Raw genomic sequence first — 16,002 nt, 5'->3', positions numbered from 1 at the left:
ATATTATTCATCATATGAATTCAAAGTTAATATGAGTATTAAATTAGTATTTGATAAGTTCTTTACTTTAAATATTTGCCTACACACACACACAATCTAGTGGGACATCTTCCCTGAAGAGTGGACGTTATTATAACAGCAAAAAGGGCAAAATGTGAAATGTTCAAAAAGCAAACAAATTCACATGGTCAGGGGTCTGCAAACTTCTGTCCATACAGTATATCTCATGCATAAAGCACAACTTTTGAAAACAAAAGCAGAATAATAAATTAGTCCCAAAATAAATGGATGTCAAATGAGTCTAGTGCAAATGGTAAGCTGCATATTCAGAGTTCGCTAATGAAAGTGACAACCAAAGTACAAAATTAAAGTCAATATCAATGTGGGGAATGTTTTAGGGATGTCAGCATCTACATACACATACTCAGATATTTTGCAAGGTGACATGCCTAGTTTTTAGTTTTATAGGTTGTTTAACATAAATCTTAACCATTCATGGGTTATATAAAAACTATAGCGATAGTTTACCTGCAGGTATTTTCTGCCAAGATTCTCCCATCTAAGGAACTCTCCTTGTACTGTGTATACTGCAGCCAGCAACCCTATGTTTGTGTTCTGAGGACAAACACATACAGATAAAAAAAAAAATATTTCAATCATAATATTCTACTATATTCATTAACCACATTACTGAAAGCATTGCAAAAAATTTACATACAAGTTAGGAGTATACATACATGAAATGAAATCCATAAACAACATAATAATTATAAATTAGTATAATATACTTTAATATACTATCAAATTAAAATCTGTAATAAATTACAGATATTAGATAATTATGATAACTTTTTTCCCCCTTTAGACATAGAAGATGTCGGTGCTAGCATCCTGGCACAGTTCCGAACCTCAAGCTGTCAATACCAGATAGAAAATGGAAAAAGTTTGTAATGCCCCATGACATCATCATGTTTCGAGTACATTTGTAAAACACCTAAACAATTTAGGTATTATTCCAGAACAGTGCAAGAATCGAAAATTATTTAAAAAACCCCACCCAAATACCAGAAAAAATTACCCAAGTTGATGTGCAGGTTTAAAAAAACAAGCAAATGAGTGCAAATGTTTTTTTCAAATTGCATGCTTCAGTGCTAAAGTTATATCTTGATTTTATGGGGAAATTTCATTATGCATCTGTTCTTATTTTGTATATACACTGTAGGAATGACAAACTTCCTCAAGTCAAGTCAAGTCAAGTTTATTTCTATAGCGCTTTTCACAACAGACATTGTCTCAAAGCAGTTTTACATCATTTTAAGAGTTAAGGTGAATGGTGTGTATTTATCCCTGATGAGCAGCCATGGCAAGGAAATCTCCCTTAGATGTTATGAGGAAGAAACCTTGAGAGGAACCAGACTCAAAAAGGGGAACCCATCCTCATTTGGGTGATATAAAGAGTGTGATTATAAATCTTTAAACAATACAAAACACTGGAGAGTGAGAACTAACATGGGCACTGAAGTGTAAGATTATGAGTAATGTTCTATAGAAATAGGAGCCACTGAACAACTCATAAAATAGCTCAACATTTGCGATCATCAGAGATCCAACCCAGATGCCTCAACCCAGATTCCACCCCACGGTATATCAAATTAAGCTCATCCGCAAAACATAAATTTCACAAAAGTAGTTATATAGTTTGATGTAGAATTTCAGTGTTATAAATCTTAATCATAGTCTAACTTTAATGAGTTTGGGAGAGGCAGCAAGCTATGAAGGACTATCTCTAACTAAACGGTGTCTGAGACAACAATTATCATTTAAACAATACCCTGACCCGACTCGCTGGGAGGTCGGCAACAGCAAAGTTGTAAATACCAGTGATTACCACCTGCTGACCTCCGGCTCGAGAGTGGTATCCCCCAGCCTTTTGTTCTTTCATGCATGTCCTACATTTAATTTACATTTAAAGGATGACTCCGGTCTATACTTCAAAGGGAAGAAAAATATAAAATATCTGGGCAGAGTTTGCTCTGGTTCTTTCTGACTCCGATGAACCCAAAGTGCTTTATGTATTTTGTCACTGCTACGCTGTTATAAACTTCCTTCTTCATTACGATCTTCGTTGTCCTCATCATTTTTTCTTACAACACACAACAAAATGTGTAACATAAAATGGACAATATTTGACTATTTGAATGGTTTTCCCAAATTAACACAAAGGGGTCCAAAAGGGACACTTGAGACAACTTGTGAAACTGCTTCTACTTTATTACAAATCATTCCATTAGGGGAAAATAAGAGAAAAGAAATATAATCTCAGAAAGACAATGTACGTTTGAGATTAATGGACTCCACAAATTGGTGTAAAGTCTGACGATCCATGAGAGATCAGACTTCCTTGTTAATGGTAGTGATGAGATTTAAGGAAAATTATAAATTTTTTGTACAAGGGGGTTAACATGGTCAATATACATTTAAATAGCGTCAAGTAAAACTTCCGATTTCTAATGGATTTCTTTGGTTTTATATAACCAGTATTGCATTGAAAACTATTTAAATTGAACTAACACACATCACATTTCTCTCTGTTGTGGCCAGAGAAACACAGAGAGAATGAGAATGAGATTTTGGAATAGTCTTGGTGGAACATGTTTGGGTCTTGTTGAGAAAAATATTCCAATCCATCTCATTTAGCTTGCATTTTAATCAAACTAATTTAGAGTGTAATCAATCTGACATATTTAGCTAATAATTAGTATAGATCTTATTGGATACCATCAAATTAGCTGAATTAAAATTACCTATTTAGCTTATATATTAATTAAACTTATGTAATCTATTTACTCCAAGTAAAATTAAACTAATAATCTGATACTAATAATAGAGTAGACTAAAGGTTGACTAATGAGTGTGCAGGTTAAATAAAACAACCACATATGTTGGGCAGACTTAAGCAAGTTTATTTGGGAAAAAAGAGCTTGGAGGCTGCCTTGTAAGTTTAAGGAGACATAAAAAAGCAATCAAGACCAGTCTCGGTCTGTGTGTCCTAATGATAAACAGCAGGGAAGTCAGGTGGGGTCTGTGTGCCTATATCACGTGTAAAGGCAGGCTTTACAATGCGAGGAGGCAGAAAGGCATTCTCTGGAACAGTTGAGGTAGAGAGATGTTCGATAAATTGGGCAATTTCAGTTTCTAGGGAGAAGAGTTGAAACTGATGAAACAGTCTGCGGAGAATGCTCCTCATAGCTGTTCCAGAACGTCTGTGAGATGAAGCTTAATAAAAAAAAGAGAGAAGATATAAATTTGGAAATCACAATGACTAAGCATAAAATTAATATGTGCATTTAGCAACAAGCTAACAAGCATGTAAATGTTATCTCTATGAGCTCGACACACTGTGTAACACAATCAGCTCTAAAGTATGTATGACCTAGATACTAACATGAATATGTAGAACAATACAGTTAAGCATATAAGAATAATAATCTAAGAAAATAAGAATATTAGATTATAATAAGTATATTCAATAACAGTAGAATAGAAAACAGCATTAAAATGAGAATAAAAGTACAAACTCACCCATTGCAGATGCAGGAAGGTAAACCGGCTACAATAATGATTGTTCACGCACGAAGGTTGAGAACAAAATAGGGCTGAACCTGTGGAACTAAAGGTTTTATACAAACGCTATTTTGTTCAAAAACAGATGAAGGCCGAAAATAAGGGTGACTTTGTGCGCGATTGAAGCCTGGAGCTTCAGAGAAAGCGGCCGAGAAAGCACCTGACACGCTGAAGGGGGCCGAAGTGGGCGTGGCAGGGGGATTCCTGACAGATAAACATGTACTGTATGTATTTTTATAGCATGCCTTCATCAAACAAATCGCGGCAACACTGTTGTGTAAAAAAAACCTTCAAAAACACGTGCATGCACATTCTCATTTATTATCGCACATCATGTACATAAAGAAATTTCAAGCACGTTAATATATTGCCGCCATTTTGATTTTCGTTTATCTCGATCATCGGTTACCTCGATGCTTTTTGGCGACCCCCTAGGACATCGACATAACCGGGTTCCACTGTATTATTTTTAATAAGTGTGTTACATTGGGAATTGACTACAACAGAGAATCCACTCGTGATGTGTCCGCTCAGAGAGGGGTGGTCCGACAGAATCTTAGTTCTAGTGAAGGGAAAATGTAATGCAACAGCATACAAAGGCATTCTCTAGACCATTGGGTTTCTCTGCATATGGGTGAGATGGTCGGGTGCTTCAATAAAACATGATGTTATAAAGTCAAGTCATTTCACTATGTCACATTTATACAATTTGAGACAGCTAACAATGAAAATCCGACAAAATTAATTGCAATAAGATTTTATTTTCCTTGTGAAATAAAAAGAACATGTGAAAACACACACATATATATAATATTATAAAATTGATCCATACCTTATTTGCGCCTTTAAAACTAAAGCCTACAGGCAGCGGCTCAGTTTGCAATACTCTTGATGCCAATCCAGGCTGTTCTCCATAATACAGCCAGGGCAGGTTAGACCTCCTGTAAGGGCAACATACAAACACAGTACAACATCCTCAGCAAAATGCAAGCACTTATTATCAGACTGATGAATGTTACAATACAGCCCATTAGATTATTTGATTCAAGAGCTGTAAAAAGGTACTTCCTTTTTTACCTTGATTCAGGAAAAGGCTACAGAAGTTTCAAAACACACTTCTCCTAAGCATACTGTTGCTCATAACCTAAAATGCAGCCATTAGCTTGTAAAAATGGAAGTTTTTGGAATTAGGGACAGCAGCAGACTAGAACTGGAAGGAGACAAATCTTTAAGGTCTGGTGTATTTTTGGCTTCCTGGTAATTTTCACTATTAAGGAAAATGCGAGAGGCCGAAATCACAGATACAGTATGAATCAGCACAGACAATGAACAGTACTGTGCTCACTCTGGGGTCATTAAAAGGGTATCAAGAACACAAGGCCAAACAGATAAAAGACTATAAAACAACCCTGTCCTCTTTAAAAAGAAGCTTTATGAAAGTTGGAAAAAAAAATCATAATAATCGTACTTAACTATTCTTTTTTAAACTAGCTACAATACAATACATTATGCTTACATTTTGTTTCGTTCTTATGCTATTTGAAACAACAAAATGGGAGGCTATGAGGGTTCTGAGACACAAGTCACATGTGTTTACGAAAAAATAAATAATAAAAATAATAATTTCCATTGCACAAGTCAATTGTGATAGCGTCTGATAAAAGTTTATGCAGGTATTTCGCCATCCTGGTCAGATGACTTTTGTGACCTTAATCAGGATAAAATGGTTAATAAAGGCAAAAAGTGTCAAATATTGGCCTGTACCCTTCATGCCATCATCGGATATAGAAAAGCAGTGGATCGAGTACTACATTCCTGACAGAGATCTACATTGCATTAAGTGTGTTTGTATATGTGTGTACCAGTAGGGGTTGTCCTGGTTGTTGCCTTGCGCTGCTGTTGCTCTGTAGATGGTGTTGAAAAGGCCACAGGCATCGTTGCTTATACTGCTTGAGGAGTGCATGTTCATCACACACATATTCCCCAGAGCCTGGCATGCTGTCCGATTAGTGAACAACTAAAAGGCAAGAAAATATTTAAACGTCAACACACTTGCATAAGTGATGACAAAGCAGTCATTTCGAAAGTCACTTTATCTCTATGTTTGAGAGAACACTTTGCATTTGTAAAGCATGATCACAATGTATAATAATATAATCTAATTAATTGAATTTAATTCAGTTTTGTATTTGTATAGCATTGTATAGCATATATAACATTGAACATTGTTTTAAAGCAGCTTTACAGAAATAGAGGTTATAAAATATCAGTTTATACGTTTAGTGCCTTTAAGTTTAGCTGTAATAACCAAGCCAGTGATGACTATGGCAAGAAAAATCTCCCTGCGACTTTATGGAGGACGAAACCTTGAGAGGAACCAGACTCAGTAGGGAACTTATCCTCATCTAGGGGGCATCTAATATCCATTCATTATAGCGTTATTATTGAGTTGATTATTGATGAAGAGACACGTTTAATTAAACATTGTTATCTTGCAATGTTTCTCATTTCACATTATTTTTGCGTCTATTGCTATCCGGTAAGTCTATTATGCTGTTGATTGATGTATTTGTTACCTGTCTTGGCTGTGGATCGTTATATGTTACAACTGCACACTGAAACTTTTGGAAAAATGCAGTTTTGTTCTGCTTTGCACTTTGTTGCATAGCTGAATGGCAATAAAGTTTGATCTGACTTTGACTTATCTAAATATTATTTGAGACCTTGTTAGTATGGAGGACAGAGTGATCTCTGAATAAATTCTAGCAGTGGCTTGCTAAAATGGTAGCAATCTACAGTGAAATCTCAAAGATTTAAGAATAACAATTAAACTGGTGGTGGTTTTTAGACCCGACAATTAACACCTACAAGTTCATTTATTTATCATGTTCATAACCACATATATCTTTGTTAGATTATTTATTGGATAATATCGGTAGATTAATATAACTTGTACATTTATTTTATATGCATGTTAGCAAAACATATTTATACATAATTTGTACAATAGCAACAAGCACCAAATGAACAACATAACCAAGGCACCTGTGGCCCTTATTTAAAATGGGGGAAAAAATCTTATACACTTGATTTTAATTCACACGAAAGCACAAAAGCACGGAAATATTAATATTGGGTGCCCGTGATCTCCGTGGCAATGCAGTAAAAACAGAAATCACTGTATGGGTTCAGAAACACCTCCAGAAATCTGAAAATGAACAGAGTTTGCCATAAAGCCCTATCATGCAAAGAAGAAGCCAACGCTTATGTAAAATTGACTGAGGCAAAAGTATTTTTCAGGGAAAGCCTTGCATGTTTCAGCAAGACAATTCTAAACCAAATATAATCTATGGCTTCATAGTAGAAGAGACTGTGCCTACATTCAGTCCAGACTTTTCACTATTTAAAAACATTTTGAGCATCATAAAATGAAAAATACAACAAAAAAGACCCAGGACTGTTGAGCAGGTAGAATCCTGTGTCAGACAAGAATGTGGCAACATTACTCTCCAAATACACCAGCAACTGGTCTTCCTAGTTTGCAGATGTATATGGACTATTGTTAGAAGAAGAGGGATGTTACAGTGGTAAACGTGGCCCCTGTACCAATTTTTTTTTTTTTTACTTCTAAACTGCTTTTTAACTTAAAGGTGTTAAAAAATATATGTTTTTCATAAACCTACAACTAGTAGTTACATTATATGGACAAAAAAGTATTGGGACACCTGCTTTTCCAGCCATATGTATATCTTCCTTAAACTATTATCACAAATATGTAGGCACACAATTATACAGGATGTCTTTGGATGTGGCAGCATAAAATTTACCCTTCACTTGAACTATGGGTCTTCTTGTTTTCTTCTTGATTTTTGTGTCAAAAGCTGCTTAAAAAAATCCTCTTATAAAAGTGATAAAATGATCCCCTTATTAAGATCAGGAAAAAATATGATCTATCCTTAAGAGCAAAAAATACAGACACAAATATGCTAAAAATGCATCTTTGAAGTAATGTTATAAAATCAAGTTGAATAAAATCAAGCAGTACATAAAGGTTTTTGCTCGATCAGCAGGAAGGATGTGGTTTGTTGCATGAAGGCTGTGCATAAGCGCTGTCTGTTCTCTGTTATTTATAGAAACCTGATAGCACTGAAATAGGGGAAATATCACTCAATCCTTAAAAAACTATTTCAATACTATCTAAAAATCCAATATACATATCATAAATAAAAATATAAATAGTAAAAAGAAGGCTATAAAAAAATGTGAGTGAGTAAAAGAGTGGGTGTGTGTGTGTCTGCATGTGTGTGTGTGTGTGTGTGTGTGTGTGTGTACACCTACCAGACAGGCAGCTGCAGAAGAATACAGGAAGCTAACAAGCCAGGAGGAAACCACAGCCAAACCCTTCACCAAAGAATATCAAAGTTAGTAAGTAACATTAGAAATGACTGAGCCCTTCTATATCTTCACAAAAACAAAGAAATTCTTACCAATTGAGCAAAATTAATTGTAGTCTGAACTTGTGAGGGCAGATTGCTGGGAGGGAAACACATCCCTCCAGCCTGTAAAACATTCATTTCTGATATAAAAACAACTATAATAAGTCTTAACAGTTTTATTCTGGGCATTCAATTGTTTTTACCATATAGTTAGAGCCACATTCACAGGACTGAGATGTGCTGATGAAGGATTCCTGGCATCTCACACATCTACACATATAAGACATACATGCTTTGATAAAGTGACATTGCAAAATAAACACAGAATATACAGTAAAACCAGAGGGAGAAGAGCGAGAGAGAGAATGATAACCTGTTGCCTTTTGTGTCTGGGGAAGAAAATGCTGGATCTGTTCCATTACAAAACTCACACAGGGCTTCTTGGAGAGGGATGCCATTCACGTTTCTTTCCACTGAAAAAACAAATGTTTATATAAAACACTTAAGTGCTAAGTAATACTACAAATGTGCCATATTTTTTTTTACCACCTCTTTATTATTGTCTTTACATTTTGATATATCTAATGCCATGGAAATTTAACCCTCTCCCGATGAATCATTTGTAACAATGGGATCCCGAACCTGCTTTATAAGCTGTTTGTGGCGCAAGTTTTCTCCAGATGAAGTCTTGAAAATTATTGGAAAATCTTGATTCTTAACATCGCCCCATTATAAAAGTGTGTAGATTTTTCTTTTCAAAGTAATACCACATCACATGTTCTTCAACATCACCTTATTCATATGATGTATACTCATGATCAAAAAACAGCATGCCCAATACTTTAATGAGCTCTGCATTTGATCATTTAAAGCATTAGGAAAGTAGTGATCTGATTGGGCCATTGGTTCTTCCAAAAATAATTGGCTTATTCACATCTTGCTCATTCACTTCTCTATTCTTTAATGCCAACAGTTCTTTCTGTTTACAATACAATGATGTCATCGTAATGTTCCCCATATTGTCCATCACAGAAACCTCATAATTGTGGTGGGTTTGAAGACGATTTTTTAATTAGGTAACTTCCAAGAGATTTGCAGCAAAATACTAATGGTAATTTTTCCACGTGCAGTAGAAAAATATTACATGATCTTTAATGTGTTTAGAAAATAAAGAATATGATCTGATGATTTTAGGCTTTCTCTAGACTCTCACTTTCAGCTTATCCTGGGACCCCTATCCATCACTATATGTATGGATGACAATAGGCTCAAGTGTCCAATTCTTGGCAAATTGTTCTAGACACATGAAACCCTTTATTATTTATTGTTTGAATTCTATACAATTATAACACGGAAATAAAAACCTTACCTATGATATTAAAGTAGCACCTCTTTTCTTTTTGCAGTTTTGCTGTGATTTCATTTCATCACTTCATTAGCATGACAACACACATCAAGTCTACTTTACAAAGTATCAAATAAAAGCACACTATCAGAACGATACCAGTATGGATACATCTGTAAATTGATATTATTGATATTGTTGTTATTCAAAAATAAAACTCACCCAGAACACTGCCTCCAGGACACTGGCACCTCCCATCCTCCCCCAGTCCGCCTGGACAACTGATACATTCGTATCCATCTTGTGTAACGCCCTACCAAACAAAGTGGCAGTGTGTTCAGTGTAGAGTATGAGAACAGACTGGTGTGGATGTTTTCAGTTCCAGTCCTGGCAAATCTCCATATCAAAGAGAAGTATAATGTGTAACTGACTGTCTGAATGTTATTCAGTGCACAGTTTGCCCTTCATTCTGTGATAAAAGTCACATTCTTCCATATCGCAAGTCTTCAGAAATGGGCTCCAGGGTCAGTGAACATTTCTACACAACTATAAGTAATATCTTATTGGATTAGATAATAGTTCTTGGAGAATATTTATATCACAATCAGAACAGAAGGTATGGTCTTTTTGATGCCAACAGACTCAACAAGCTTATTAGGAAATAGGAGTGTAGCTGGAGTCTCTGGTTGAGGTGTCTGAGAGGAAAATGATGAGGAAACGTCTCAGTATCCTTTACAACGCGTCACACCCCCTGCATGCTTGTTTGGTCAGGCCTTAAATGGTTGAATGTAGGATAATTTGTTGAGTTAATACTTTATACTTAATACTTTAACCTGTTAGCCTTCACCACAGCTTTTGGGACTCACAGCTGAAAATGCCCTACCTACATTTAAATGTTAACAGTTCCTGAACAAAGTGGGCTACATACACTATTTAAATATATTTGAAAGACACTTTAAACTTTACTGTCAGCCATTCAAAGTTGATATTGCGCAAAGAGATAATACGTTATAGATGATGAAGTACTTCGAATATGCATTTCCTGAATTGAAAATTAGTTTTATTTAATATATATAAATACATGAAATCAGTCCTGGAGCAATTCAGAAAAGTAATAACTTAAAAGCCACATGTCTCATGAGTTTATATTTCAAATTAAATGAAGATATCGTGAAAAATTAGATTCCTACAAACATTTATCTGAACATTTATGTCTGGTTCACCCCTCCCCGTCCCACCCGGCCCAAATTTTGGGACTCACAGCAGAAAATGCCCTACATAGCTTTACATGTCAACAGTTCCTGAGAAAGGTGGGCTACATACACAATTTAAATATCTTAAAAAGAAGACATTTTAAGCTTTAATGTCTCAAAAAGATAATAAGTAATAGATAATGAAGTACCTTGAATATACATTTCCTGCATTGAAGATTATTTTTATTTCATATATAAATACATGAAATCAGTCCTGGAGCAATCCAGAAAACTATTGTGTTGAAAGCCACATGTCTCATGAGTTTATATTTTATGAAGATTTTCATGACAAATGAGATTCCTACAAACATTTATCTGAGACTATTTCTGATCATTTTCTCCCCCTCCCTATTTGAGAGCCATCTCCTAAACTCAGGTGGCCATTTATACTCTATTCATACACAGTCTTTATTCACATTAATGGCTGACTATTAATGCTATTATTATACATGTTTGGCTATTGATATCGATTGGCATTTATATTGATGGCCAGGTAGCCAGACAAGCTACTGTTTTACAGTCATGACCATTCATATTGATCTCCGGCCATTCGAGTCCCAACACACACACACACACACACACACACACACACACACACACATTTCAAGCATTTCTCTTACAAAAACAAACGGGCAATAAAACATACGTTATCATATAAAACTGTAGGGGAGATATATTGTAATTTACAGATGTAAAATAGGCTCAGATCTTCGATTCCCATGCAGATTTCCAAGTCTCTGTTGTTACTCTGCCCCCAAGAATATTTTCCACATCGCTGCGCTGTGCAAATTTTTTTTGTTGTTTTCTTTTTTTTTTGGAAACAAAGCCAGTTAGCACGAGCTGGAAACAGCTGTTTGTGCAGAACCGAGAGCTGCATCCACTTCCTGATGCGTCACTGTGGACCACTAATAGTTTCAAAAGATTAATAAAACTTTGAACTTGCCCACATGGGGAATAAAATCCTCCCATATATCAATAGAATCCTGCACTCATTGGCTACATTTTCCATTAATCATTTTGTTTGTAAAATGCCACTGCCTGGAAAGAAAAGGTTTGAAATGATAGGTGCTGCAGAGCAAAACGTCACAGCACCTGTCTACAGAGTGTAGACTCAAATTAGCAGATACATCTGTTTCATTGAAAAACAGCGATCTAAAAGCGATGCTTGAGGCTTAGACCTTTAGAATGATTTCTAGTTTGTCATTTTTACTCTTCTCCCTTTTTATTTAATCTATTGTTAAACATTAACACCTGAGAACAATAGGATAGCGGTCCAGCGGATGCGGCGCTGAAGGGTAAGAGGTTAACTTCATGCTCATATAATGATTAGACTGCACACTGAATTTAAGAGCCAAAAAAAGAAAAGATACAGCATCTATGGACACATTGTTTTGAAATGTTATTTCGGGGAGGACCATTTTGACAAGGTCACAGTATCTGAGTGAGTTGTTCTGGTTCAGTGTGGCTGATAGAACAGAGTCATTACTTTAGGGGAATGTGCAGAAGAGAAACTATAGGGCAGCTCAGTAAAATTCTCAGCGGAATCTTCACTGGTCTGACCAGTAGGATCCTCACATACAGGTGAGGTGGGCCTGTAATCAGGACCATCTAAACTAATGCAGTCAACCCCCCGATAATTCGCGGTTCGGAACTCACGGCTCGAAAAATTCGCAGGTTCACATTTGGAACCTTACTAACAGCAAGTAGCGGGAATCTTAAAGTTTGCAGGAATCTGCAGCGGGACCGAGTGTTCAGGAATGTTAGGAATATTAAAGTGACACAATGTCTAGATGAATTGACTAAGGTACCATAGAGGCTGCAGGGGGGTGTTCAAAATTCGCAGATTTTCTGAATGCGCGGGAGGTCTTACAACATCATACCAGCTGGTATGATGGTCACGTTCAGCAGAGTATCAAGAAACAGGACATATTCAACAGCAACATGCTATAGCAGAAAGTGGTGAGAACGTAGGGCTATTTTGGAATGTAATGCTGTACAGGGATACACCTGGCTGAAATATAACAACATGCTTTAGCACTAATCTGAGCACTTACGCAGAAGATCTTGAGGAAAAATAAAAAAAAAAAGTCATGAATGATAAAAAGTAACAATAAAAAATGGCAAGGAAGTGGGAAAAATAAGAGGTTCTTCGTTTTTTTTAGTCCAACCCTGACTAGGCTGAAGTTAATGGGAATTCGAACGATAGAACAGACCCCTGACATACTGAAGAAGAAAGTTTCTGAGATAATGGTAACTAAGGAGGGCCAAAATTTGGGGAGTTTCTAAATTAAATAGTAATCGAGGAATGCTTAATGTGTATAAAGGAAGATGACTTTGCCACTGGTTTTCAGACCATGTCATTAGTATGTTCTCGGGTTGATTGTGGTTTTACTGCAATAAACTCTACTTTGCTTTTCCTTATTCATGTTTCTTGGAGTCTTTTTAAGAACATTTTTGAGACATCATTGGTACCAGAAATCCCAGCTATTGTCGTGGCAACCGTTTGCTCCGACAGACACTGGAGCACATCCAGCCCTAGAATGAGACCACCAAAGACAACCACAGAACTTTTATATGCGTTATCAAAACTTCACAAATTTCACAATAATTACAATGTACATTATTAGAATACCATGTGCAATATTCTACCATCAAACAATGTGCAATATGTTCTTAGTTACCTAGCAACTATATATATATATATATATATATATATATATATATATATATATATATATATATATATATATACACATTTGCATATATAGAATATTTCATTTTTTTTTTATTACATTTTATTTATATTTTTCTTGTAATTTGAATTTCCTTCCTTATTAATAAAGTACTTATATTAATAAATTATCTTATCTTCTGTTCTCAACCACTCAAACCAGTATATCCAAAATCCATGCGTGTTTCCAATAAAAGCTTCCTTTTATAAACTAGCTTTTCCGTCCTTGTGTATGTTACTAATGTTTGTTTTCAAAAAGTGTCAAGACAACCTGCCACCACTACCATACAATTATCTTTAGAAAAAAGGAAGGGGAGTCCCAAATACACACCTGGAGGAAAAGTAATGACTGTTGGGAAAGTTTGGATGTTTACTACAATACAAAACTGAAACTAAAAAGTGTATAAGCGCGTTTAGGAAAATCCATGAAACTACGCCAACGATCTTTCTGTAAATGCTGTTTTGGGCGTTACGAGCTTCTAAATAGATTTCTTCTATCACCTGATGCCATTACTAATTTCTTAGATTTTACTGAAGACGTGCCACGACACCAGCATCTAGTATCATATAAAGGTTTCCATGGAGACTTTGATTTTTAAGTTTGATAGATTGGCTAGTATACTTTTAGATTTGACTCCAGGATTGACTTGTGTATGTTGAAGCATGTGCACGCTTTGTATGCTTGTTCTTATTTATTAGTTATTCATCGTGTTTTGGACCTTTAATGCTATGCACATCAAATTATGTACTTTTTTCTGAGGGCGAAATGCCCCTAAAGCACAGGTGCCATATTATAAAATTAAGAGAACAGTAAGTAATACATAATTAATGCATAGACACCAGGCAATACAGTATAATTCTTTAAAACCTGTAGTATAATGTCAATATATCACACTATTGATATTATCAATATTATCTTATTTTCATTTAGACCAGTTTGGTGAATTGCAGCTTTTGCAGTTACCATACAGCATACTTTCCTTTACAAGACAATTAACTATCCATTACATTTACCAAGTTAGGTAATGAAATAATATATGTTAGTCTTAATGGTCCAGAACTAGAGTAGGTGCAGTCTTAATAGTGAGGGACTGTAGTGTTTATTATTGCAAGAACCAAGTTTACTTGCTCCTAAGTACATGAGCTCATACCGATTTAGGATCTGCGCACTTTTGGCAGGTAATGGACCCTCCGTTGCTGCTCAGGATCTTGAAACCCTTCTGACACTCACAGCTCAAGCCTGTTGTAAAAAGATGGTAAACAGTATGAGCAGGATTTGTTCTTTTGCACAATATTCTGGCCACATCTCACTTTATTTTGATTGCTGCTATTGTTGAATTGCAAAATTCTGTTTGCATTTTTCTGCTACTGTGCACTTTATTTTGTTACATTAGGTTTACTGGCGGAGCTATTTTGTATTGTCCTGCACTGTCCTGTGTTGTCTTGCACTGTCCTGTGTTGTCTTTTGCACTGTTTGCACCAGTTGCACACATGCACTTTATGTGGCGAGGATCTTTCTACTAGTTCTTGGCCCTGTGTTTTTTTGTTTCTGTGATTGTTGTTTTATGTTGTTTTATGTAGCACTCGGGTTCTGGGGGAACATTGTTTCATTTCACTGGGTACTGCATCAGCTGTATATGGTTGAAATGACAATAAAAGCCTCTTGACTCTTGACACACCACTCACATTTCAGCAATGGGACACAATTTCATCTGCTCAATGGGACAATACTATAGAAATAGATATATTTTAGAGTAGTCAATGAGCAATGCAAATGTACGAGCAGTATAGATTTACTGTCCTCTCAGAACAACTCAACATACAGCCATTATTGTCAAAATAGCTGATATGAAGTATTTCTAATGTTTTAGAGAAGAAAAAAAAACATGACTTACTGCAATTTTCATGCAAAGTCAATGTTAATTCTAAGATGCCCAGAAACTTTATATTAAGATATATCTAAGATATGTTGTATAAGATCTGTCCATGCTTTCCAGGAAATCTGTTTTTTCAAATTAATCTTCCAAGGCATTGTCTGCACTTTCTAAGGTTACACATGCACTGTCCACTTTCCCCTGAAAAGATGTGTCCATCATAAGCTTGATCATAAGTTTTAGTTTGGGTTCGTTTATTTAACGAGAAAGAAAGCCACGTGCATTTCTCTGCATATAAGATTTATTATGTTATATATCAATTAGCTATCATGTAACCTACACATCAATCCAACAAATGGTTACTAACTTTGTGGCTGAATCCGTAATCTTAAATCAGATCAATAGTGCACTAATCAGGTTTATTGATTAGACGTATTGTACATCAGTAATAGAAATGAATGAGAAGAGAAGTGAGTTATTTAATGAGTATAAAGAGCTAGTGTAGCGTTGCTAACCTGATTTACTGCTGACTTGGTTCGGTCCGCATTTCACACAGGTCAGGCTGGAAATGTCGAACAGTTGTTGGACCCCACAATCGGTCGGTTGCAAAAAAGAAATAGAAAACTGCTGGCAATAATATGGATTTATTAGAAAAACTAAACAGTAGCAACAATACAGCGGTAGAGAGTTTAGCGTCCCTGTCGCCATGGTGCAGAAGGCACAAGCGGAAACCGCACGA

General features: G+C 35.7%; 1 protein-coding gene and 1 long non-coding RNA gene across 2 annotated transcripts in view; both read right to left on the bottom strand.

Annotated features, from left to right (window-relative positions):
* Window positions 1-15,984, bottom strand: part of tmem67 (transmembrane protein 67) — a 29,675-nt gene extending 13,691 nt beyond the window's left edge. The window contains exons 1-10 of the mRNA XM_046877426.1: window positions 15,779-15,984; window positions 14,541-14,629; window positions 9,628-9,718; window positions 8,434-8,533; window positions 8,264-8,330; window positions 8,112-8,183; window positions 7,963-8,025; window positions 5,487-5,641; window positions 4,457-4,565; window positions 529-615 (exon numbers count right to left, since the gene is read on the bottom strand). Coding sequence (XP_046733382.1) covers window positions 529-615; window positions 4,457-4,565; window positions 5,487-5,641; window positions 7,963-8,025; window positions 8,112-8,183; window positions 8,264-8,330; window positions 8,434-8,533; window positions 9,628-9,718; window positions 14,541-14,629; window positions 15,779-15,971 — 1,026 coding nt within the window. The 5' untranslated portion in view covers window positions 15,972-15,984. The remainder of the gene's footprint in view (window positions 1-528; window positions 616-4,456; window positions 4,566-5,486; window positions 5,642-7,962; window positions 8,026-8,111; window positions 8,184-8,263; window positions 8,331-8,433; window positions 8,534-9,627; window positions 9,719-14,540; window positions 14,630-15,778) is intronic.
* On the bottom strand, window positions 2,943-3,836 carry LOC124403713. Its single transcript, XR_006928932.1, has 2 exons — window positions 3,583-3,836; window positions 2,943-3,276 (listed from the first exon to the last, which is right to left on the bottom strand). It is a non-coding gene; the product is annotated as an uncharacterized LOC124403713 (long non-coding RNA).
* Window positions 15,985-16,002: the final 18 nt, after the last annotated feature.

This window comes from Silurus meridionalis, chromosome 21 (assembly GCF_014805685.1).
Source record: "Silurus meridionalis isolate SWU-2019-XX chromosome 21, ASM1480568v1, whole genome shotgun sequence".
Classification (NCBI taxonomy): domain Eukaryota; kingdom Metazoa; phylum Chordata; class Actinopteri; order Siluriformes; family Siluridae; genus Silurus; species Silurus meridionalis.
Note: the sequence above shows the minus strand (reverse complement) of the source record. Positions and strands in the feature narration are given on the sequence as shown.